The 25643-nt window shown below is 40.6% G+C and overlaps 1 protein-coding gene across 4 annotated transcripts in view; it reads left to right on the top strand.

The window, feature by feature from the left end:
* Window positions 1-14308: 14308 nt before the first annotated feature.
* LOC133550814 (regulator of G-protein signaling 21-like) overlaps window positions 14309-25643 on the top strand; it is a 34542-nt gene continuing 23207 nt past the window's right edge. The window contains exons 1-5 of one of the 4 annotated variants that reach the window (XM_061896868.1): window positions 14309-14596; window positions 16832-16978; window positions 20256-20348; window positions 20461-20522; window positions 22179-22345. In XM_061896868.1, coding sequence (XP_061752852.1) covers window positions 16929-16978; window positions 20256-20348; window positions 20461-20522; window positions 22179-22345 — 372 coding nt within the window. In that variant the 5' untranslated portion in view covers window positions 14309-14596; window positions 16832-16928. Of the gene's footprint in view, window positions 14597-14638; window positions 14669-16831; window positions 16979-20255; window positions 20349-20460; window positions 20523-22178; window positions 22346-25643 lie in introns of those variants that run through there. The other 3 variants (XM_061896870.1, XM_061896869.1, XM_061896872.1) reach the window with 3 other exon arrangements.

The raw sequence follows: 25643 nt of genomic DNA, 5'->3' as shown, positions 1-25643 counted from the left end.
GTTCTTAAGTTGTTTTTCACTGAATACATGGAAGTACTTAAGTTTGTAACGGTGCTGCTGTTTTTGTTGTTCCTTTTATGTTTTTCGTGGTTTTTGCTGCCTTATTGACCAGGTCCCTCTTGACTTCATACCTGGTTCAATTAAGGGTTTTCATCAATTGATTGGCTGACCAAAACAGAATGATAGCGACCGTAGACCTGCTAGAAAAACAAGCTAGTTTCAGTAGCAAACTGGAGAAGTCCGTGGTGAACTCCATCTTAAATCCATCTCTTGATCGGATGATCCATCCTTCCATCTTCATAGACTTCCCTCAGATCCTCCCGGGGGATCCTGAGGAAGCTTTGCGTCCGTCTAACGTCGAGATCCGGAATGGAAAGTCTGTGGCGGTGGCTCTGGAAATGACCAGATGCCCAAACCGCCTCACCTAGCTCCTCTCCACCCAATCAGTAGGAAATAATACCTCCAAGTAGTCAAGGTTGCAATATGTGGAACATAAACCTGCATTGAGAAGAGGACACAGAATCAGCACCTCCAAGTCCGAGTCCATGGTTCTCGCCCGGAAAAGGGTGGAATGCCATCTCCGGGTTGGGGAGGAGACCCTGCCCCAAGTGGAGGAGTTCAAGTACCTAGGAGTCTTGTTCACGAGTGAGGGAAGAGTGGATCGTGAGATCGACAGGCGGATCGGTGCGGCGTCTTCAGTACCGATCCGTTGCGGTGAAGAAGGAGCTGAGCCGGAAGGCAAAGCTCTCAATTTACCGGTCGATCTACGTTCCCATCCTCACCTATGGTCATGAGCTTTGGGTCATGACCGAAAGGATAAGATCACGGGTACAAGCGGCCCAAATGAGTTTCCGGGTCTCTCCCTTAGAGATAGGGTGAGAAGCTCTGCCATCCGGGAGGAACTCAAAGTAAAGCCGCTGCTCCTTCACATGGAGAGGAACCAGATGAGGTGGTTTGGGCATCTGGTCAGGATGCCACCCGAACGCCTCCCTAGGGAGGCGTTCGGAGGCCACGGGGAAGACCCAGGACACGTTGGGAAGACTATGTCTCCCGGCTGGCCTGGGAATGCCTCGGGATCCCCAGGGAAGAGCTAGACGAAGTGGCTGGGGAAAGGGAAGTCTGGGTTTCCCCGCTTAGGTTGTTGCCCCCACGACCCGACCTCGGATAAGCGGAAGAAGATGGAGGACTGTTGGGGATCAAGTTGGTCTCTGGACTCTTAACCCGGGGACAGTTAATACAGCATCTTGACTACTGTCGGAAAATATGTGGCTTTATTCCCAAAACACTGGGTAATTGTGGGCCAGGAACCGGCAGATGCTGGTGGTCTTGTGGGCAGACCTGCATGTTGCCATGGTGAAGCAGACTACTCTGGCCTCTGCTTGCTCGCTGAACGGAGCAAAACGCCGCAGGATCTCTTTGATGGTCTGGCCCTGTGGCAGGAAGTCAGCAGCCCTCACTCCCAGGAGCGCCGGCAACATCAACAGTCTTGGAACTTTCCCCACACACCTTCTGCCAGGTTTGTGGAGAGGGGGTCTGCGGATTGCCTGCAAACATTTTAGTGTGTGCTGCATAGCCACCACCCTGAATATGATAGAAAATGAATAAATCAAAGATGTATGAGAGGAATATTTTGGCTTCATCCAACGCCCAATGAACCTCCGAGCGTATTCCTGGAGATGAAAGCCATCCCAGAGAGCCTCATTGTTTACTCGTTTGAACGCACAAACACAAAGTGAATTCAAGATGTTGCTTTCAGTGTGTGGGTTTCTCTTAGTTTTGTTGCGAACCGTGAACGCCACAAGTCAGTCCGAGGCCGACTGGAAGGAACACACAGGAAGTCATGGTCTGCGTTCCTCGTGCAGCCCTGTGAGCGCAGCAGTTTCACTCGTGTCACTTCCTCTTTCGGCTAAACGCTCACATTTGCAGACATCACTATCTGGGTGAGAAAAAAAGGACAACTGAAGGGACGGTCGACCTCGTTTCTTTTGGCCGTTATTTGTGCCCGCCTGAAAGTCAATCAATCAATCAATCAATGTTTATTTATATAGCCCCAAATCACAAATGTCTCAAAGGACTGCACAAATCATTACGACTACAACATCCTCGGAAGAACCCACAAAAGGGCAAGGAAAACTCACACCCAGTGGGCAGGGAGAATTCACATTCAGTGGGACGCCAGCGACAATGCTGACTATGAGAAACCTTGGAGAGGACCTCAGATGTGGGCAACCCCCCCCCTCTAGGGGACCGAAAGCAATGGATGTCGAGCGGGTCCAACATGATACTGCGAAAGTTCAATCCACAGTGGCTCCAAGACAGCAGCGAGAGTCCCGTCCACAGGAAACCATCTCGAGCGGATCAGCAGCGTAGAGATGTCCCCAACCGATACAGGCGAGCGGTCCATCCTGGGTCCCGACGAGCGGTCCATCCTGGGTCTCGACTCTGGACAGCCAGTACTTCATCCATGGTCATCGGACCGGACCCCCTCCACAAGGGAGGGGGGGACATAGGAGAAAGAAAAGAAGCGGCAGATCAACTGGTCTAAAAAGGAGGTCTATTTAAAGGCTAGAGTATACAGATGAGTTTTAAGATGAGACTTAAATGCTTCTACTGAGGTAGCATCTCGAACTGTTACCGGGAGGGCATTCCAGAGTACTGGAGCCCGAACGGAAAACGCTCTATAGCCCGCAGACTTTTTTTGAGCTCTAGGAATCACTAATAAGCCGGAGTCTTTTGAACGCAGATTTCTTGCCGGGACATACGGTACAATACAATCGGCAAGATAGGCTGGAGCTAGACCGTGTAGTATTTTATACGTAAGTAGTAAAACCTTAAAGTCACATCTTAAGTGCACAGGAAGCCAGTGCAGGTGAGCCAGTACAGGCGTAATATGATCAAACTTTCTTGTTCTTGTCAAAAGTCTAGCAGCCGCATTTTGTACCAACTGTAATCTTTTAATGCTAGACATTGGGAGACCCGAAAATAATACGTTACAGTAATCGAGACGAGACGTAACAAACGCATGGATAATGATCTCGGCGTCTTTAGTGGACAAAATGGAGCGAATTTTAGCGATATTACGGAGATGAAAGAAGGCCGTTTTAGTAACGCTTTTAATGTGTGCCTCAAAGGAGAGAGTTGGGTCGAAGATAATACCCAGATTTTTTACAGAGTCACCTTGTTTTATTATTTGGTTGTCAAATGTTAAAGTTGTATTATTAAATAGAGGTCGGTGTCTAGCAGGACCGATAATCAGCATTTCCGTTTTTTTGGCATTAAGTTGCAAAAAGTTAGCGGACATCCATTGTTTAATTTCATTAAGACACGCTTCCAACTGACTACAGTCCGGCGTGTTGGTCAGCTTTAGGGGCATGTAAAGTTGGGTGTCATCAGCATAACAGTGAAAGCTAATACCGTATTTGCGTATGACGTCACCTAGCGGCAGCATGTAGATGCTGAAGAGTACAGGGCCAAGGACCGAACCCTGGGGAACTCCACATGTTACCTTAACATAGTCCGAGGTCACACTGTTATAGGAGACGCACTGCATCCTATCAGTAAGATAAGAGTTAAACCATGACAGGGCTGAGTCTGAAATACCAATTCGTATTTTGATACGCTCTAATAAAATATTATGATCGACGGTATCGAAAGCAGCGCTAAGATCGAGGAGCAGCAACATAGATGACGCATCAGAGTCCATCGTTAGCAATAGATCATTAGTCAGTTTTGCGAGGGCTGTCTCAGTCGAGTGATTTGCCCTGAAACCGGATTGAAAGGTTTCACATAGATTGTTAAACGCTAAGTGCTCATTTAGCTGCTCTGCAACAATTTTTTCGAGGATTTTCGAAATAAAGGGAAGGTGAGACACCGGTCGGTAGTTTACCATGAGGTCTGGATCGAGGTTAGGTCTTTTAAGGAGAGGATGAATAACCGCTTTTTTGAATGCAACGGGAACAGTGCCCGAGGAAAGTGATAAGTTTATAATATTTAGCACTGATGGACCTAATAATACAAAAAGCTCCTTGATAAGTTTCCCAGGAAGTGGGTCAAGTAAACATGTTGTTTGTTTTATTCCATTTACACGTTGTAACAATCCTTCTAATGTTATTTCATCAAAACGAGAGAAACTATTTTGGATATTTGCAGTATCCGCTGTATATACAATCGTATCTGTGTTACTATAACCCCGTTGTAGCTGGGACGCATTGTCTTTAATCTCCTTTCTAATAAGTTCAATTTTCTTATTAAAGAACTTCATAAAGTCATCTGCCGAATGGGTGGAGCTACTGGAAGGAGTCCCTTGTTGGGTTAGCGATGCTACTGTACTAAACAAAAATTTTGGATCGTTTTTATTAATGCGGATGAGATTTGAGTAATAATTAGTTTTAGCTAAGGTAAGCATGCGTTTATAAGTTATTAAACTATCACTCCATGCTTGATGGTGCACCTCAAGTTTAGTCGTGCGCCATTTGCGTTCCAGCTTTCTACATAATAATTTCTGAGCTCTAGTTTCTTCAGTAAACCATGGCGTACGCCTTTTTGGAGCCTTTTTTAACTTCAGCGGTGCTATACTATCAATGGTTTCGCGCAGTGCGTTGTTAAAGTTGTTAGTGAGGTTATCAATAGACCCCACATACTTTGGGAACGGTGCCATTACCGAGGGCAGTAGGTCCGCAAGAGTCGTCGTTGTGGCAGCATTAATGTTGCGGCTGCTATAGCAGTTATTATTATTATTAGCTTGCCGAACATGAGTCTGAACTTCGAATTTTATAAGGTAATGATCGGACATTACTTTAGTATACGGGAGTATCATAACTTTGGAGACGGTGATACCTCTGACAAGCACTAGGTCTATCGTATTACCGCTGCAATGCGTCGGTTCATTTATTATTTGTGTAAGACCACAGCTATCAATTATAGTCTGGAGCGCCACGCACGGTGGGTCCAATGGGGTATTCATATGGATATTAAAGTCCCCCATTATAATTATATTATCGGCGTGCGTCACTAGATCAGCAACAAACTCTGAGAATTCATTAATAAAGTCCGAATAGGGCCCTGGGGGGCGGTAGATAACGGCCAGGCACAGAGGCAGAGGTGTGGCAGACTTCATAGAAAGCACCTCAAACGATTTATATTTATTATTTAAGTTAGGACTAAAGTTAAAGTTTTCGTTGTATATTAGTGCGACACCCCCTCCCCTTTTGAGGTGACGGGCAATATGCGCATTCGTATAGTTAGGAGGGGATGCCTCATTTATCGCAAAAAAGTCGTCTGGTTTGAGCCAGGTTTCGCTAAGACCGATGACGTTAAGGTTGTTGTCTCTAATGACCTCATTGACTAATAACGTTTTGGGAGACAAAGATCTGATGTTTAGAAAGCCCATATTATAGGTAGTGGGCTGTTTTAAGGAGTTGTTGATAAAATTATCCGTAGTAGCAATATTAATAATGTTGCGTTTATTATGCGCAGTGTACTTAAAATAATTACGACCATATCTAGGAATTGATATGACGGGAATTTTCAGATTGTCTACTTGGCGCTGCGATAAACTGAACGCATCATAATTTGCCACCTCAGTAGAACGCATGTCTAACTCTGACGAAGTCATAGATACAGTAGAAAAAACATTTTGTGAGTTGTGTATTATTCTACGAAAATTGCTATGTGTACAGGGATCATCCAGCCTGGCGCTGGCTAGTTCTAACTTAACTGACTCCATACCCAGGCTAGCAGGCTCTGTAATTGCCTGTGACCGGGCTTGCTCTAGTGCAGTTAGTCAAATGTGGCTCAATGCGAAGTCTATGTTCCGAGACAAGAGGATAGCGCCTTCCTGGTTAGGGTGAAGGCCGTCTCTCCTCAGCAAGCCAGGTTTGCCCCAGAAAGAGGGCCAATTATCAATAAACGTAAATCCCTGTTGTCTGCAGAAGCTATCCAGCCACCTGTTAAGAGAGACTAATCTGCTATATCTCTCATCATTGCCTCTCCCAGGCAGGGGGCCAGAGACAATTACTCGATGCCTGGACATCTTTCTGGCGAGATTACAAGCCCTGGCTATGTTTCTCTTTGTAATCTCTGATTGTCTCATCCTAACGTCATTGGAGCCAACGTGTATTACTATATTCGCATAACTAGTGGTGCGGTTAGCCTGCCGTACGTGTTTACTAGACCTGTTGCGAGTTAGCTCCCTAAGATTAGCTTCAATGTCAGGTGCTCTGCCCCCGGGAATACACTTAATTGTGGCTGGTTTGCTAAGCTTTATGTTTCGGGTGATGGAGTCCCCTATAACTAAAGTGTGGTGCCCGGTAGACTGGGGTGTAGGACTAGCTAAAGGGCTAAATCTATTATGCGTCTCAACCGGTACACCGTAGCTTGTAGGCCGATTAGGGCTGCTACAAGCTGGGCTAGTTAGCTCGCTACAGCTAACGCTAGCAGATGTGTCCGCAACATCTAAAGTTACGAAATTACACTGCTCTAACTGGCGGACACGGCTCTCTAGCAAAGCCAACCTATCCATGAGTAAAGTGCACGAAGCGCAGGAAGCCATACTCACAGAAACTTTCCGTCGCCGAGTGGAGTGCCAGCTGTCTTCGGGAAGTGGTGGTCACGGTGGCTGGGGAGAAGCTTCCTTCAGACCGGCGCTGCCTTTCTCCGCTAGCCTCGTTAGCTTAGCAGCTAGCTAGCTGAGGGCGGAGTGGTGAGACAGAGATCGTTGATAAGTAAGTTGATAACAGCCACAAAGTTCCGTTCAACTTGAACTTGAATTCAAAAAACCCCAGATGGAAAAAAGGAAACCTTGAGAAGGGATGGCAGATGGATGTCAATGGATGTCAAGTAAATTAGTGTTGTTTCATTAATTAGTTGCTCATTTAATAAAAAAAAGTGGGAGTCTCGTCTGTGGGAAATCAGCAGACAGTCAGGGGAGAGAACTCTGGTCCAAAGAGTGGTCCACAGAGTGATCCAAGGAGTTGTCCAAAGAGTGGTCTAAGGAGTAGTCCAAGGACTGGTCCAAAGAGTGGTCCAAAGAGTGGTCCAAGGAGTGGTCCAAGGAGTGGTCTAAAGAGTGGTCCAAGGAGTGGTCTAAAGAGTGGTCCAAGTAGTGGTCCAAGGAGTGGTCCAAAGAATGGTCTAAGGAGTGGTCCAAAGAGTGGTCCAAAGACTGGTCTAAGGAGTGGTGCAAAGAGTGGTCCAAGGAGTGGTCCAAAGAGTGGTTTAAGGATTTGTCCAAAGAGTGGTCCAAAGAGTGGTCCAAGGAGTGGTCCAAAGAGTGGTCTAAGGAGTGGTCCAAAGAGTGGTTTAAGGATTTGTCCAAAGAGTGGTCCAAAGAGTGGTCCAAAGAGTGGTCCAAGGAGTGGTCCAAGGAGTGGTCCAAGGAGTGGTCTAAGGAGAAGTCTAAGGAGTGGTCCAAGGAATGGTCCAAAGAGTGGTCTAAGGAGTCGTCCAAAGAGTGGTCCAAAGAGTGGTCCAAGGAGTGGTCTAAGGAGTGGTCCAAAGATTGGTCCAGGGAGTGGTCCAAAGCCTGGTCTATGTAGTGGTCCAAGGAGTGGTCCAAAGAGTGGTCCAAGGAGTGGTCCAAAGAGTGGCCTAAAGAATGGTCCTAAGACTGGTCCAAGGAGTGGTCCAAAGAGTGGTCTAAGGAATTGTCCAAAGAGTGGTCCTAGGAGTGGTCCAAAGAGCGGTCTAAGGAGTGGTCCAAAGAGTAGTTGAAGGAGTGGTCTAAGGAGTGGTCCAAAGAATGGTCTAAGGAGTGGTCCAAAGAATGGTCTAAGGAGTGGTCCAAAGAGCGGTCCAAAGACTGGTCTAAGTGTCTTATTCCCTGTTTTTGAATGGCAAAAACACAAAATGTGCAATGTTTCCCACCCTCAAAAAAATATATATTTTTATCAAGTATTATTTTACAAGCAATGACTCAAAAGAGTAAAAAAAAAATAATACTTAAATCTCTAGATCAACTTCAGGTTTATTTGTCGATTTTAAGTTTCTATTTTTTTTTCTTGTTTGGCGAACACAGCAAATATTCTCTACTGTATTTATTTGACTCTCTCTAGTTGATTATTTTGTGGGTGAGTTCCTTGTCGGGGGAGAAGAGATCAGCAGCACATTCCTGTATTCTTTCTCCTCCGTCCGCACTCTCGTTTCATGGGTGAAAAGCTGCAGATGATAGTCAAAAACAACATTTAAAAGTGCATATGGGAATATGATTTCCAAATGATAAAAGCACAAATAAAAAGCTAATCTCGTGCGCCCAGCTGGCAGGAGCGCCTTGGGGGGCGAATTGATTTCGGAGCTGCTCTCATCTGCCATGTTGACAGGAGGCAAACTCCACTAAATGAGTGCATTTCAATTTGCTTTCAGCCATTCAGCTGTCCGTTGTTTACCTGAAGGGAAGGATACTTTACTGGACCACTGGGCTGGAGCTGCGTGCAATCAATGCTGATGGCTTTTAATAGGACGCACATTGTCTGCCGGGCGCTCTGCGGGGCGTTTGTAACGCACCGGACAGACAAGTGCATTTGCCAAAGTCGACCCTGCGATTTAGTTAATTTGTAATCAATATGTGGTCAAGCTGACGTGCACCAAGGAGGGGATTTGTCCGTCAAATCCTCAATTAACAGTAACACTATTACATTGTATTACTATTTTGATGCCATTTTGCATGGTAAAAAACAAGAGTAAAAATGTGTTAATGAGAAAAAAAAATTTTAAATTCACACTAACTTATGTTTTTATGCATTTGAAAAATGACAACAACGATAATAAAGACTGTTAAAATGTTTAACTGAACACGAATATTCTTATTTATTCACACATTCGTTTTAATACTATTTTTATTCTATTTTTGCTTGGTAAAAAAAATAAATACAAATGTAATGAAAATAAAAACAATTTATTCAATGACAAAAAATTATTACAAATAAATACTCACTTAAATGACGACAACAATAATAAAGACAGTTAAATGTTTAACTGAACATGAATACTCTTATGTATTTACACATTCGTTGTATTACTATTTTTATTCTACTTATGCATGGTGAAAAATAAATAAAAATGTAATAAAAAAGGTATTTAATGAGAAAAATTATTACAAATAAATACTCACGTATAAATTAATTTATTTCAAAAATGACAACAACAATAATAAACACTGTTAAATGTTTAACTTAAATTAATATTCTTATTTAATAACACATTAGTTCTATTACATTTTTTATTCAATTTTTGCATTGTAGAAAATAATGTAATTAAAAAGAATGTATTTAATGAGAAAAATGTATTAAAAATAAATACTCACTTATAAATTAATTTCAAAAATGACAACAACAATAATAAAGACTGTTAAAATGTTTAACTGAACACGAATATACTTATTTATTCACACATTCGTTTTAATACCATTTTTATTCTATTTTTGCTTGGTAAAAAAAAATACAAATGTAATAAAAATAAAAACAATTTATCCAATGAGAAAAAAATAATTACAAATAAATACTCACTTAAATGACAACAGCAATAATAAAGACAGTTAAATGTTTAACTGAACATGAATATTCGTATGTATTTACACATTTGTTGTATTACTATTTTATTCTACTTTTGCATGGTGAAAAATAAATAAAAATGTAATAAAAAAGGTATTTAATGAGAAAAAATGATTACAAATAAATACTCACCTATAGATGAATTTATTTCAAAAATGACAACAACAATAATAAACACTGTTAAATGTTTAACTTAAATTAATATTCTTATTTAATAACACATTAGTTCTATTACATTTTTTATTCACTTTTTGCATTGTAGAAAATAATGTAATTAAAAAGAATGTATTTAATGAGAAAAATGTATTAAAAATAAATACTCACTTATAAATTAATTTCAAAAATGACAACAACAATAATAAAGACTGTTAAAATGTTTAACTGAACACGAATATACTTATTTATTCACACATTCGTTTTAATACCATTTTTATTCTATTTTTGCTTGGTAAAAAAAAAATACAAATGTAATAAAAATAAAAACAATTTATCCAATGAGAAAAAAATAATTACAAATAAATACTCACTTAAATGACAACAGCAATAATAAAGACAGTTAAATGTTTAACTGAACATGAATATTCGTATGTATTTACACATTCGTTGTATTACTATTTTTATTCTACTTTTGCATGGTGAAAAATAAATAAAAATGTAATAAAAAAGGTATTTAATGAGAAAAAATAATTACAAATAAATACTCACCTATAAAATAATTTATTTAAAAAATGACAACAACGATAATAAAGACTGTTAAATGTTTAACTGAACACGAATATTCTTATTTATTCACAAATTCGTTTTAATACCATTTTTATTCTATTTTTGCTTGGTAAAAAAAAAATACAAATGTAATAAAAATAAAAACAATTTATTTATTGAGAAAAAATAATTAGAAATAAATACTCACTTAAATCACAACAACAATAATAAAGACAGTTAAAATGTTTAACTGAACACGAATATTCTTATTTATTCACACATTCGTTTTAATACTATTTTTATTCTATTTTTGCTTGGTAAAAAAAATAAATACAAATGTAATGAAAATAAAAACAATTTATTCAATGAGAAAAAATTATTACAAATAAATACTCACTTAAATGACGACAACAATAATAAAGACAGTTAAATGTTTAACTGAACATGAATATTCTTATGTATTTACACATTCGTTGTATTACTATTTTTATTCTACTTATGCATGGTGAAAAATAAATAAAAATGTAATAAAAAAGGTATTTAATGAGAAAAATTATTACAAATAAATACTCACCTATAAATTAATTTATTTCAAAAATGACAACAACAATAATAAACACTGTTAAATGTTTAACTTAAATTAATATTCTTATTTAATAACACATTAGTTCTATTACATTTTTTATTCAATTTTTGCATTGTAGAAAATAATGTAATTAAAAAGAATGTATTTAATGAGAAAAATGTATTAAAAATAAATACTCACTTATAAATTAATTTCAAAAATGACAACAACAATAAGAAAGACTGTTAAAATGTTTAACTGAACACGAATATACTTATTTATTCACACATTCGTTTTAATACTATTTTTATTCTATTTTTGCTTGGTAAAAAAAAAATTCAAATGTAATAAAAATAAAAACAATTTATTCAATGAGAAAAAAATAATTAGAAATAAATACTCACTTAAATGACAACAGCAATAATAAAGACAGTTAAATGTTTAACTGAACATGAATACTCTTATGTATTTACACATTCGTTGTATTACTATTTTTATTCTACTTTTGCATGGTGAAAAATAAATAAAAATGTAATAAAAAGGTATTTAATGAGAAAAAATGATTACAAATAAATACTCACCTATAGATTAATTTATTTCAAAACTGACAACAACAATAATAAACACTGTTAAATGTTTAACTTACATAAATATTCTTATTTAATAACACATTAGTTTTACTACTTTTTTTATTCAATTTTTGCATTGTAGAAAATAATGTAATTAAAAATAATGTATTTAATGAGAAAAATGTATTAAAAATAAATACTCACTTATAAATTAATTTAAAAAATGACAACAACAATAATAAAGACTGTTAAATGTTTAAATGAACATGAATATTCTTATTTATTTACACATTCGTTTTATCACCAATTTTTATTTTATTTTTGCATGGTAAAAAAATAAATACAAATGTAATAAAAGAAAAATTATATATACTTAGTCGCCTAAAATACTAATTAATAATAAAATACTTAGTCAGCTATAATACTACTAATAATATATATTTAGTCACCTATAATAATAATAATGAATAATAATACAATTAGTCACCTATGATAGTACTCATTATTAATATATACTTGGTCACCTATAGGTGACTAATTTATATTTAGTCACCTATAATACTAAAAATGAATAATAATATATACTTAGTCACCTATAATACTAATAATTAATAATGCATAGTTAGTCACCTATAATACTAATAATTAAAAATATACACTTTGTTACCTATAATACTAATCATTAATAATAATATACTTAGTCGCCTATAATACTAATAATAATATACTTAGTCACCTATAATACTAATAATTAATAAAAATATACTAAGTCACCAATAATACTAATAATTAATATGCTTAATCACCTATAATACTAATAATGAATAATATACTGAGTCACCCACCTATACTAATAATAAGTAATATATACTTGGTCACCTATAATACTAATAATTAATAATATATACTTAGTCACCTATAATACTAATAATAATATACTTAGTCACCTATAATACTAATAATAATATACTTAGTCACCTATAATACTAATAATTAATAAAAATATACTTAGTCACCTATAATACTAATAATAATATAATTAGTCACCTATAATACTAATAATTAATAATAATATACTTAGTCACCTATAAGACTAATAATAATATACTTAGTCACCTATAATACTAATAATTAATAATAATATACTTAGTCATCTATAATACAAATAATAATATACTTAGTCACCTATAATACTAATAATTAATGATAATATACTTGGTCACCTATAATATCAATAATTAATAATATATACTTAGTCACCTATAATACTAATAACAATATACTTAGTCACCTATAACACTGATGATTAATAATAATATACTTAGTCATCTATAATACTAGTCACCTACAATACTAATAATAATATACTTACTCACCTACAATACTAATAATTAATTGTATATACTTAGTCACCTATAAGACTAATAATAATATACTTAGTCACCTATAAGACTAATAATAATATACTTAGTCACCTATAAGACTAATAATAATATACTTAGTCACCTATAATACTAATAATAATATACTTAGTCACTTACAATACTAATAATCAATTATATATACTTAGTCACCTATAAGACTAATAATAATAGACTTAGTCACCTATAAGACTAATAATAATATACTTAGTAACTTATAATATTAATCATTAAAAATATATACTTAGTCACCTATAATACTAAATATTAATAATAATACATAGTCACCGATGATACTAATAATAATATACTTAGTCACCTATAATACTAATAATTAATAATAATATACTTAGTCCCACCTACAATACTAATAATAATATACTTAGTCACCTACAATACTAATAATGATATACTTAGTCACCTATAATACAAATAATTAATAATAATATACTTAGTCACCTATAATACTAATAATAATATACTTAGTCACCTATAATACTAATAATTAATAATAATATACTTAGTCACCTATAATACTAATAATAATATACTTAGTCACCTATAATACTAATAATTAATAATAATATACTTAGTCATCTATAATACTAGTCACCTACAATACTAATAATAATATACTTAGTCACCTACAATACTAATAATAATATACTTAGTCACCTATAATATTAATAATAATATACTTAGTCACCTATAATACCCATCCATTTTCTACCGCTTATTCCCTTTCGGGGTCGCGGGGGGCGCTGGCGCCTATCTCAGCTACAATCAGTCACCTACAATATTAATAATAATATACTTAGTCACCTATAATACTACTAATAATACACTTTGTCACCTATAGCAGTAATAATAATATACTTAGTCACCTATAATACTACTAATAATACACTTAGTCACCTATAGCAGTAATAATAATATACTTAGTCACCTATAATACTACTAATAATACACTTAGTCACCTATAGCAGTAATAATAATATACTTAGTCACCTATAATACTAATAATAATACACTTAGTCACCTTTAACACAAAGCTGACACAATATCAGTTTTTAGCATTTTTTTTTAAATAAAAAAGACAAAGTGGCCCCGCATACTTGGACTTGTTAGTGTGTGGCCCTTGGTGGAAAAGGTGTGGTGGACTCCCTCAACTGAAGTATGGATGTGAGACTATATGAGAGGATTCTGCTATCTGATATCTGGTGTTTGGTATCTGGTATCTGGTATCTGGTGTCTGGTATCTGCTATCTGGTGTCTGGTATCTGCTATCTGGTGTCTGGTATCTGGTGTCTGGTGTCTGGTGCCTGGTATCTGGTGCCTGGTATCTGGTGTCTGGTGCCTGGTATCTGGTGTCTGGTGCCTGGTATCTGGTGCCTGGTATCTGCTATGGATATTCCAGTATGGACCCGCCCGTCCTCATTGAGGTCTTAGTAGATCAGGCCCTGGCTGGAGTCATGTGACCTGACAAATGTCACACGATGCTTTTGCTCGACATGAAAAAGGTGATTTGAGAGTTTGTAGTCTGCGAGGCGACATGTCTTCTGTGCGTGAAGAACAGGAAGTGGACCGACCGGCGGGGGCTTTTTCTGCAGCGCCGCTTGTGACACCTCCAACAGGAAGTGGCGTCTCAAGTGAGAACGACGCCTGGCTGACAAACAATATTTGGAGAGTCATCGCTGCTCTCGTGTCGGACTTTCATCAATTCTAACCCGGGAGGAAGTGCCTTTGGACAAGGCCGCAGGACGAGGAAGCCATCATGAAGACCGACAGCAGCAGGTTGGTGGGCTAACTTCTGCTTCTTCTTCTTCTTCTTCTTCACTTCCACCTGCACACTCCTGATCAGGTCTGGTACGTCTGGCTTCTCTGCTCTGGCTCGGCTTCTCTAGTCTGGCTTGGTTTCTCTAGTCTGGCTTGGCTTCTCTAATCTGGTTTGGCTTCTCTAGTCTGGTTTGGCTTCTCTAGTCTGGTTTGGCTTCTCTAATCTGGTCTGGCTTCTCTAGTCTGGTTTGGCTTCTCTAGTCTGGTTTGTGTTCTCTGCTCTGGTTTGACTTCTCTGCTCTGGCTCGGTTTCTCTAGTGTGGTTCGGCTTCTCTAGTCTGGTTTGGCTTCTCTAGTCTAGTTTGTGTTCTCTGCCCTGGTTTGGGTTCTCTAGTCTGGCTTGGTTTCTCTAATCTGGTTTGGCTTCTCTAGTCTGGTTTGGCTTCTCTAGTCTGGTTTGGCTTCTCTAGTCTGGTTTGGCTTCTCTAATCTGGTTTGGCTTCTCTAGTCTGGTTTGGCTTCTCTAGTCTGGTTTGGCTTTTCTGCTCTGGTTTGGCTTCTCTAGTCTGGTTTGGCTTCTCTAGTCTGGTTTGGCTTTTCTGCTCTGGTTTAGCTTCTCTAGTCTGGTTTGTGTTCTCTGCTTTGGTTTGGCTTCTCTGCTCTAGTTTGGCTTCTCTGGTCTGGTTTGGCTTCTCTGGTCTGGTTTGGCTTCTCTAGTCGTGTTTGGCTTCTCTGCTCTGGTTTAGCTTCTCTAGTCTGGTTTGTGTTCTCTGCTTTGGTTTTGCTTCTCTGCTCTGGTTTGGCTTCTCTGGTCTGGTTTGGCGTCTCTGGTCTGGTTTGGCTTCTCTAGTCGTGTTTGGCTTCTCTGCTCTGGTTTGGCTTCTCTGGTCTGGTTTGGCTTCTCTGGTCTGGTTTGGCTTCTCTAGTCGTGTTTGGCTTCTCTGCTCTGGTTTGGCTTCTCTAGTCGGGTTTGGCTTCTCTAGTCGGGTTTGGCTTCTCTGCTCTGGTTTGGCTTCTCTAGTCTGGTTTGGCTTCCCTAGTCGGGTTTGGCTTCTCTAATCTGGTTTGGCTTCTCTGCTCTGGCTCGGCTTCTCTTGTCTGGTTTGGCTTCTCTAATCTGGTTTGGCTTCTCTAGTCTGGTTTGGCTTCTCTAGTCTAGTTTGTGTTCTCTGCTCTGGTTTGGGTTCTCTAGTCTGGTTTGGCTTCTCTGCTCTGGCTCGGCTTCTCTAGTTTGGTTTGGCTTCTCTAGTCGGGTTTGACTTCTCTGCTCTGGTTTGGCTTCTCTAGTCTGGTTTGGCTTCTCTAGTCGGGTTTGGCTTCTCTAATCTGGTTTGGCTTCTCTAGTCTGGTTTGTGTTCTCTGCTTTGGTTTGGCTTCTCTGCTCTGGCTCGGCTTCTCTAGTCTGGTTTGGCTTCTCTAATCTGGTTTGGCTTCTCTAGTCTGGTTTGGCTTTTCTGCTCTGGTTTGGCTTCTCTGCTCTGGCTCGGCTTCTTTAGTCTGGTTTGGCTTCTCTAGTCTGATTTGGCTTCTCTAATCTGGTTTGGCTTCTCTAGTCTGGTTTGGCTTCTCTAGTCTGGTTTGGCTTCTCTAGTCTGGTTTGGCATCTCTAGTCTGGTTTGGCTTCTCTAGTCTGGTTTGGCTTTTCTACTCTGGTTTGGCTTCTCTAGTCTGGTTTGTGTTCTCTGCTTTGGTTTGGCTTCTCTGCTCTGGCTCGGCTTCTCTAGTGTGGTTCGGCTTCTCTAGTCTGGTTTGGCTTCTCTAATCTGGTTTGGCTTCTCTAGTCTGGTTTGGCTTCTCTAGTCTAGTTTGTGTTCTCTGCTCTGGTTTGGGTTCTCTAGTCTGGTTTGGCTTCTCTGCTCTGGTTTGGCTTCTCTAGTATGGTTTGGCTTCTCTAGTCTAGTTTGTGTTCTCTGCTCTGGTTTGGGTTCTCTGCTCTGGTTTGGCTTCTCTAGTCTGGTTTGGGTTTTCTGCTCTGGTTTGGCTTCTCTGCTCTGGTTTGGGTTCTCTGCTCTGGTTTGGCTTCTCTAGTCTGGTTTGGCTTCTCTAGTTTGGTTTGTCTTCTCTGCTCTGGTTTGGGTTCTTTTGTCTGTTTTGAGTTACTCCGTCCAGTTTGGCTTCTCTGCTCTGGTTTGGGTTCTCTAGTCTGGTTTGGCTTCTCTGCTCTGGTTTGTTTTCTCTAGTCTGGTTTGAATTCTTTGGTCTGGTTTGGCTTCTCTGCTCTGATTTGGGTTCTTGTGGGCCGTACCGTGAAAGTAGGGCCAGCTGGGAGGTGGACTCACACGTGCACATGTGATTTGTCTCTGGACTTTCTTGGAAACACCTGGAACTGTGTCAGTGAGGAGTCTTTAACATGGCAGGCCTGGTCCAGCACCTTGTTCTGGGGGCCACATCTCCAGGAAGGTAAGGACTTCTTCTCTCTCTCTCCGAGTCTTATTGGGTGTATTGCCCCGGGCCAGCGTCCTCCACAGTGGACATTTGGTCACTTTTTAAGGCCCTCCATCAAAGGCTATTTTTTTTCAACTAGACTCAAAGTCCAAACCCTGGAAGAGAGGACCCAGGAGAGAACCCTAGGGAACACCAGGAGTCTAGTTCAAGAAGTTGAAAACAGTATTTTATATTTCCACACTGATGCAAGGAAATAAACACACCAAAGTCTTTTACTAAGTGGAAGTGAATTGTATACAAACCAATAATATCCCAAATAATAACATTTATTCATTAAAATGTACTGAATTGTTCAGAAAAAGTCAGTTTTTTAGTCCAAAGTCAGAACGGTCTGAAAAATGATGAATTCATGAAGGTCAGGTGATTCATTTAGATCCATTTCGGCTCTAAATAACAATATATCAATAATACATGTCAGTGTTTATCTGGAAATAACAATAAAATATGACGTTGTCCCCCGGACCACCGGATGACCCCTGTTTAAGGGACTGTGACCTTGTCCCCCACACCACCATTTGATGACCCCTGTTTAAGGGACTGAGGGGTTTGTCCCCCGGACCACCGGTTGATGACCCTAATTTATGGGTTTTTGATGTTGTCCCCCTGACCACCAGTTGATGACCCCTATTTAAGGGACTGTGACGTTGTCCCCCGAACCACCGGTTGATGACCCCTGTTTAAGGGACTGTGACGTTTTCCCCCGGGCCACCGGTTGATGACCCCTGTTTAAGGGACTGTGTTTTTGACCCCCAGGCCACCAGTTGATGAGCCAACTTTAAGGGACTGAGGGGTTTCCCCCCGGACCACCGGTTGATGACCCTAATTTATGGGTTTTTGATGTTGTCCCCCAGACCACCAGTTCATGACCACTATTTAAAGGATTGTGATGTAGTCCCCCGGGCCACCGATTGATGACCCCTGTTTAATTGACTGTGACGTTGCCCCCCCAGGACACTGGTTGATGACTTCTGTTTAGGGACTGGGACTTTGTCCCCTGGGCCACCAGTTGATGACCCCTGTTCAAGGGACTGTGACGTTGTCCACCGAAACACCGGCTGATGACCCCTGTTTAAGGGACTGTGACGTTGTCTCCCGTGCCACCGGTTGATGACTCGTTTAAGGGACTGTGACGTTATCCCCGAACCACCGGTTGATGACCCCTGTTTAAGGGACTGTGACGTTGTCCCCTGAACCACCGGTTGATGACCCCTGTTTAAGGGACTGTGACGTTGTCCCCCAGACCACCGGTTGATGACTCGTTTAAGGGACTGTGACGTTATACCCGAACCACCGGTTGATGACCCCTGTTTAAGGGACTGTGACGTTGTCTCCCGTGCCACCGGTTGATGACTCGTTTAAGGGACTGTGACGTTATCCCCGAACCACCGGTTGATGACCCCTGTTTAAAGGACTGTGACGTTGTCCCCTGAACCACCTGTTGATGACCCCTGTTTAAGGGACTGTGACGTCCCCTGAACCATCGGTTGATGACCCCTGTTTAAGGGACTGTGACGTTTTCCCACAGACCACCGGTTGATGACCCCTGTTTAAGGGACTGTGACATTGTCCCCCAGACCACCAGTTGATGACCCCTGTTTAAGGGACTGTGACGATGTCCCCCAGACCACCGGTTGATGACCCTCGTTCAAGGGACTGTGACGTTGTCCCACAGACCACCGGTTGATGACCCCTGTTTAAGGGACTGTGACGTTGTCCCCCAGACCACCAGTTGATGACCCCTGTTTAAGGGACTGTGACGATGTCCCCCAGACCACCGGTTGATGACCCCTGTTTAAGGGACTGTGACGATGTCCCCCAGACCACCGGTTGATGACCCCTGTTTAAGGGACTGTGACGTTGTCCCCCAGACCACCGGTTGATGACCCCTGTTTAAGGGACTGTGACGTCCCCTGAACCATCGGTTGATGACCCCTGTTTAAGGGACTGTGACGTTTTCCCACAGACCACCGGTTGATGACCCCTGTTTAAGGGACTGTGACCTTGTCCCCCAGACCACCGGTTGATGACCCCTGTTCAAGGGACTGTGACGATGTCCCCCAGACCACCGGTTGATGACCCCTGTTTAAGGGACTGTGACGATGTCCCCCAGACCACCGGTTGATGACCCCTGTTTAAGGGACTGTGACGTTGTCCCCCAGACCACCAGTTGATGACCCCTGTTTAAGGGACTGTGACGATGTCCCCCAGACCACCGGTTGATGACCCCTGTTTAAGGGACTGTGACGATGTCCCCCAGACCACCGGTTGATGACCCCTGTTTAAGGGACTGTGACGTTGTCCCCCAGACCACCGGTTGATGACCCCTGTTTAAGGGACTGTGACGTCCCCTGAACCATCGGTTGATGACCCCTGTTTAAGGGACTGTGACGTTTTCCCACAGACCACCGGTTGATGACCCCTGTTTAAGGGACTGTGACCTTGTCCCCCAGACCACCGGTTGATGACCCCTGTTCAAGGGACTGTGACGATGTCCCCCAGACCACCAGTTGATGACCCCTGTTTAAGGGACTGTGACGATGTCCCCCAGACCACCGGTTGATGACCCCTGTTTAAGGGACTGTGACGTTGTCCCCCAGACCACCGGTTGATGACCCCTGTTTAAGGGACTGTGACGTTGTCCCCCAGACCACCGGTTGATGACCCCTGTTTAAGGGACTGTGACGTCCCCTGAACCATCGGTTGATGACCCCTGTTTAAGGGACTGTGACGTCCCCTGAACCATCGGTTGATGACCCCTGTTTAAGGGACTGTGATGTTTTCCCACAGACCACCGGTTGATGACCCCTGTTTAAGGGACTGTGACCTTGTCCCCCAGACCACCGGTTGATGACCCCTGTTCAAGGGACTGTGACGTTGTCCCACAGACCACCGGTTGATGACCCCTGTTTAAGGGACTGTGACGTTGTCCCCCAGACCACCGGTTGATGACCCTTGTTTAAGGGACTGTGACGATGTCCCCCAGACCACCGGTTGATGACCCCTGTTTAAGGGACTGTGACGTTGTCCCCCAGACCACCGGTTGATGACCCCTGTTTAAGGGACTGTGACGTCCCCAGACCACCGGTTGATGACCCCTGTTTAAGGGACTGTGACGTTGTCCCACAGACCACCGGTTGATGACCCCTGTTTAAGGGACTGTGACCTTGTCCCCCAGACCACCGGTTGATGACCCCTGTTTAAGGGACTGTGACGGGTTCTCCTTTGTTTGCAGACATCAGGTGACCGAGAGGAAGAGCCGGCTCCGTCTCACCAGGTTTGGCTCCCATGAAAATGTCAGCCAGCACAAAAAGACTCCATCCAGCAGGTGAGTTCAAAGGATTTGATTAAGACCAGCATGATCGGTATTTGAGCCCAGCTTTGAGGTCCACACGTGCAGCACTTGGCTGCCGGGTCCTCTAACCGCCATCTTTTCTCAGCATTTCAGCAGAGGCGGCTCTGCAATGGAGCGAGTCCTTTGAAGAACTGATGAAGAACTCAGGTCAGTTGAAACCCGGACGGTGAAGCCAGGTCACCGCCCGTGCTTGGCCGCGGTGTATCCGTCAATGAATATCCAGAGCCTTTTTTGTCGCAATGCACGTTTTTTTAATGTTTGCAACTTCCTTATTATCACAAAACATCAAACATCCCTGGATAATCTTTTGGTTTATTTACCGTATCTAACCACCCGTATTTAAGCCACACCCACAAACAGACTCAATAAGAGAAGTTAACTCCTAGCTAGCTCTCCAATCAGCTAAACAGACTCAATAAGAGGAGTTAACTCCTAGCTAGCTCTCCAATCAGCTAAACACACTCAATAAGAGGAGTAAACTCCTAGCTAGCTCTCCAATCAGCTAAACAGACTTAATAAGAGGAGTTAACTCCTAGCTAGCTCTCCAATCAGCTAAACAGACTTAATAAGAGGAGTTAACTCCTAGCTAGCTCTCTGATAAACTAAACAGACTTAATAAGAGGAGTTAACTCTTAGCTAGCTCTCCAATCAACTAAACAGACTCAATAAGAGGAGTAAACTCCTAGCTAGCTCTCCAATCAGCTAAACAGACTTAATAAGAGGAGTTAACTCCTAGCTAGCTCTCCAATCAGCTAAACAGAGTCAATAAGAGGAGTTAACTCCTAGCTAGCTCTCCAATCAACTAAACAGACTCAATAAGAGGAGTTAACTCCTAGCTAGCTCTCCAATCAACTAAACAGACTCAATAAGAGGAGTAAACTCCTAGCTAGCTCTCCAATCAGCTAAACAGAGTCAATAAGAGGAGTTAACTCCTAGCTAGCTCTCCAATCAGCTAAACAGACTCAATAAGAGGAGTTAACTCCTAGCTAGCTCTCCAATCAGCTAAACAGACTCAATAAGAGGAGTTAACTCCTAGCTAGCTCTCCAATCAACTAAACCGACTCAGTGAGAGGAGTTAACTTCTAGCTAGCTCTCCAATCAGCTAAACAGACTCAATAAGAGGAGTTAACTCCCAGCTAGCTCTCCAATCAACTAAACAGACTCAATAAGAGGAGTTAACTCCCAGCTAGCTCTCCAATCAGCTAAACAAACTCAATAAGAGGAGTTAACTCCTAGCTAGCTCTCCAATCAACTAAACAGACTCAATAACTCCAAGGTAAAGTTTTGGTGAATTTGCGAAAGTGAAACAATGCAAAAAGGAATGTGATTGTAAGTTAATGACACTAACAGAAACACTGGTAAAACTGTTAGCGTAGCGATGCTAGCATGATATCAGGTACAGACATGCATGGCAACACTACTAAGTCAACTTTGTTTTAGTTTTATTGTGAAACTTAGAACGGTTGCTTGGAGTTGACACTAAAGATGATTGATAGACAAAACTGGATGTACTTCCGGTTCAAGGAACAAATCCCAAATTCTATTTTCAACCGGTCCAAAAAGATGGCATTGTAGCACAAACAATAGCACAGTTTTTCAGTGTGTGGTGACAGATATTTGTGGAATGCAAAACAAGAACAAGCAGTCCGTCAAATAAGGAACCCTAAGCACGTTTTGCTGACCTTTAAATGAGGAAGTTGTGAGCAGTTTCCACATCCTTCACTGCAGACACGTTGTTTGGAACACACGCTCTCTTCTCCTTCTGAGCTCGTTGCCCTGGTAACCGGCCGCACTTTGTTTCAGACGGGGTGGAGACCTTCTCTCGCTTCCTCCACACGGAGTTCAGTGAGGAGAACCTGGAGTTCTGGCTGGCGTGTGAAGAGTTCAAGACCCTGCAGTCCGACAAGAAGCTGCCATCCAAAGCCAAACATATCTATGGCCTTTTCATCCAGGCGGACGCCCCTAAAGAGGTAGGGAACCTTCGCTAAGATGTTCTAGTCACCTGGAGGTTGAGAACATTGAGGGTGGGTTCCTCAGAGTATGTCTGGGTGGATTCTGGTGGGTCACTCACCTGGAACCAAAGGGGCTTTAAGCACACTTTCATGCAGCTCAGACAAAAGTAGAACCGCAAGAGTGGTCGGCCAGAGAGAGCTGTGTTCCTTCAAATGTTCCTTTAGATGTTCCTTTGGATGTTCCTTAAGATGTTCCTTCAGATCTTCATTTAGATGTTCCTTTAGATGTTCCCTTAGATGTTCCTTTGGATGTTCCTTCAGATGTTCCTTTAGATGTTCTTTTAGTTGTTCCTTCAGATGTTCCTTCAGATGTTCCTTTAGATGTTCTTTTTGTTGTTCCTTCAGATGTTAATTTAGATGTTCCTTTTAGATGTTCCTTCAGATGTTCCTTCAGATGTTCCCTTAGATGTTCCTTTGGATGTTCCTTTAGTTGTTCCTTCAGATGTTCCTTCAGATGTTCCTTTAGATGTTCCCTTAGATGTTCCTTTAGATGTTCTTTTAGTTGTTCCTTCAGATGTTCCTTCAGATGTTAATTTAGATGTTCCTTTTAGATGTTCCTTCAGATGTTCCTTTAGATTTTCCCTTAGATGTTCCTTTAGTTGTTCCTTTAGTTGTTCCTTCAGATGTTCCTTCAGATATTCCTTTAGATGTTCCCTTAGATGTTCCTTTGGATGTTCCTTCGGAAGTTCCTTCAGAAGTTCCTCTGGATGTTCCTTTAGATGTTCATTTAGATGTTCCTTTGGATGTTCCGTCGGAAGTTCCTTTAGATGTTCCTTTAGATGTTCCTTCAGATGTTCCTTTAGATGTCCCTTCAGATGTTCCTTTAGATGTTCATTCAGATGTTCCTTTAGATGTTCCTTTAGATGTCCCTTTAGATGTTCCTTTAGATGTTCCGTTAGATGTTCCTTTAGGTGTTCCTTTAGATGTTCCTTTAGATGTTCCCTTAGATGTTCCTTTGGATGTTCCGTCGGAAGTTCCTTCAGATGTTCCTTAAGATGTTCCTTTATGTGTTCCGTTAGATGTTCCTTTAGATGTTCCTTTAGATGTCCCTTTAGATGTTCCTTTAGATGTTCCGTTAGATGTTCCTTTAGATATTCCTTAGGATGTTCCTTCAGATGTTCCTTCATATGTTCCTTTAGATGTTCCTTCAGAAATTCCTTCAGAAATTCCTTCAGATGTTCCTTTAGGTGTTCCTTTAGATGTTTCTTTAGATGTTTCTTTAGATGTTCCTTTAGATGTTCCTTCGGATGTTCCTTCAGATGTTCCTTTAGATGTTCCTTCAGATGTTCCTTTAGATGTCCCTTCAGATGTTCCTTTAGATGTTCCTTTAGATGTTCCTTTAGATGTTCCTTCGGATGATCCTTCAGATGTTCCTTTAGATGTTCCTTTAGATGTTCCTTTAGGTGTTCCTTCATATGTTCCTTTAAATGTCCCTTTAGATGTTCCATTAGATGTTCCTTTAGATAGTCCTTCGGATGTTCCTTTAGATGTTCCTTTAGTTGTTCCTTCAGATGTTCCTCCAGATGTTCCTTTAGATGTTCATTTAGATTTTCCTTTAGATGTTCCTTCAGAAATTCCTTCAGATGTTCCTTCAGGTGTTCCTTTAGGTGTTCCTTTAAGTGTTCCTTTAGATGTTTCTTTAGATATTTCTTTAGATGTTCCTTTAGATGTTCCTTCGGATGTTCCTTCAGATGTTCCTTTAGATGTTCCTTCAGATGTTCCTTTAGATGTCCCTTCAGATGTTCCTTTAGATGTTCCTTTAGATGTTCCTTTAGATGTTCCTTCGGATGTTCCTTTAGATGTTCCTTTAGATGTTCCTTTAGGTGTTCCTTCATATGTTCCTTTAGATGTCCCTTTAGATGTTCCATTAGATGTTCCTTTAGATATTCCTTCGGATGTTCCTTTAGATGTTCCTTTAGTTGTTCCTTCAGATGTTCCTCCAGATGTTCCTTTAGATGTTCCTTTAGATTTTCATTTAGGTGTTCCTTCAGATGTTCCTTCAGATGTTCCTTCATATATTCCTTTAGATGTTCTTTCAGAAATTCCTTCAGATATTCCTTTAGGGGTTCCTTTAGATTTTCCTTTAGGTGTTTCTTTAGATGTTCCTTCGGATGTTCCTTCATATATTCCTTTAGATGTTCCTTTGGATGTTCCTTTAGATGTTCCTTTGGATGTTCCTTTAGATGTTCCTTTAGGTGTTCCTTTAGATGTTCCTTTGGACGTTCCTTCAGTTGTTCCTTTAGCGGGCAGGTAGACCATGTGAGCGTGAAGAGCAGACGTCCGCTAGAAGTTCCTGACTTCCTCCTGCAGACACCACACACACTTCCTGTCTGACAATCTCCTGCTTGACTTGTCCACACATCAAACAACTACTTTGATTTGCTACACTGACTACTTTTCACTGGTTCATGATTTGTTTTCTTCTTCTTTTTCTTCTTTTTCTTCTTCTTCTTCTTCTTCTACTTCTTCTTTTTATTGTTCTTTTTTATTATTATTATTTGTATTATTCTTCGTCTTTTTCGTCTCCTTTTTCTTCTTCTTCTCCTTCTTCTTCTTGTTCTTCTTCTTCACCTCCTCCTTCTTTTTCTTCTTCTTCTCCTTCTTCTTCTTCTTATTATTATTCCTCGTCTTCTTCTTCTCCTCCTTCTTTTTCTTCTTTTTCTTCTTCTTCTCCTTCTTCTTCTTGTTCTTCTTCTTCACCTCCTCCTTCATTTTCTTCTTCTTCTTCTTCTCCTCCTCCTTGTCCTTCTTCTTCTTCTCCTTCTTTTTCTTATTATTATTATTCCTTATCTTCCTCTTCTCCTCCTTCTTTTTCTTCTTCTCCTTCATCTTCTTCTTCTTCTTCTTCTTCTTATTATTATTATTATTATTATTATTCCTCGTCTTCTTCTTCTTCTCCTCCTTTTTCTTCTTTTTCTTCTTCTTCTTCTTCTTCTTCTTCTTCTTCTTTTTCTTCTACTTCTTCTTTTTATTCTTTTTTTTATTCCTCGTCTTCTTCAGCTCCTTTTTCTTCTCCTTCTTCTTCTTCTTCGTCTTTTTCTCCTCCTCCTCTGTTTTCTTCTTTTTCTTTTTCTTCTTCTCCTTCTAATTCGTCTTCTTCTTGTCCTCCTTCTTTTTCTTCTTCTTCTTCTTCTTTTTCTTCTTCTTCTTCTTTTCTTCTTCTTCTTTTTTGTCTCCTTCTTCTTCTTATTCCTTGTCATCTTTGTCTCCTTCTTCTTTTTCCTCTACTTCTTCTACTTATTGTTCATCTTCTTAT

The sequence above is a fragment of the Nerophis ophidion genome, linkage group LG04 (genome assembly GCF_033978795.1).
Source record: "Nerophis ophidion isolate RoL-2023_Sa linkage group LG04, RoL_Noph_v1.0, whole genome shotgun sequence".
NCBI lineage: Eukaryota > Metazoa > Chordata > Actinopteri > Syngnathiformes > Syngnathidae > Nerophis > Nerophis ophidion.
Note: the sequence above shows the minus strand (reverse complement) of the source record. Positions and strands in the feature narration are given on the sequence as shown.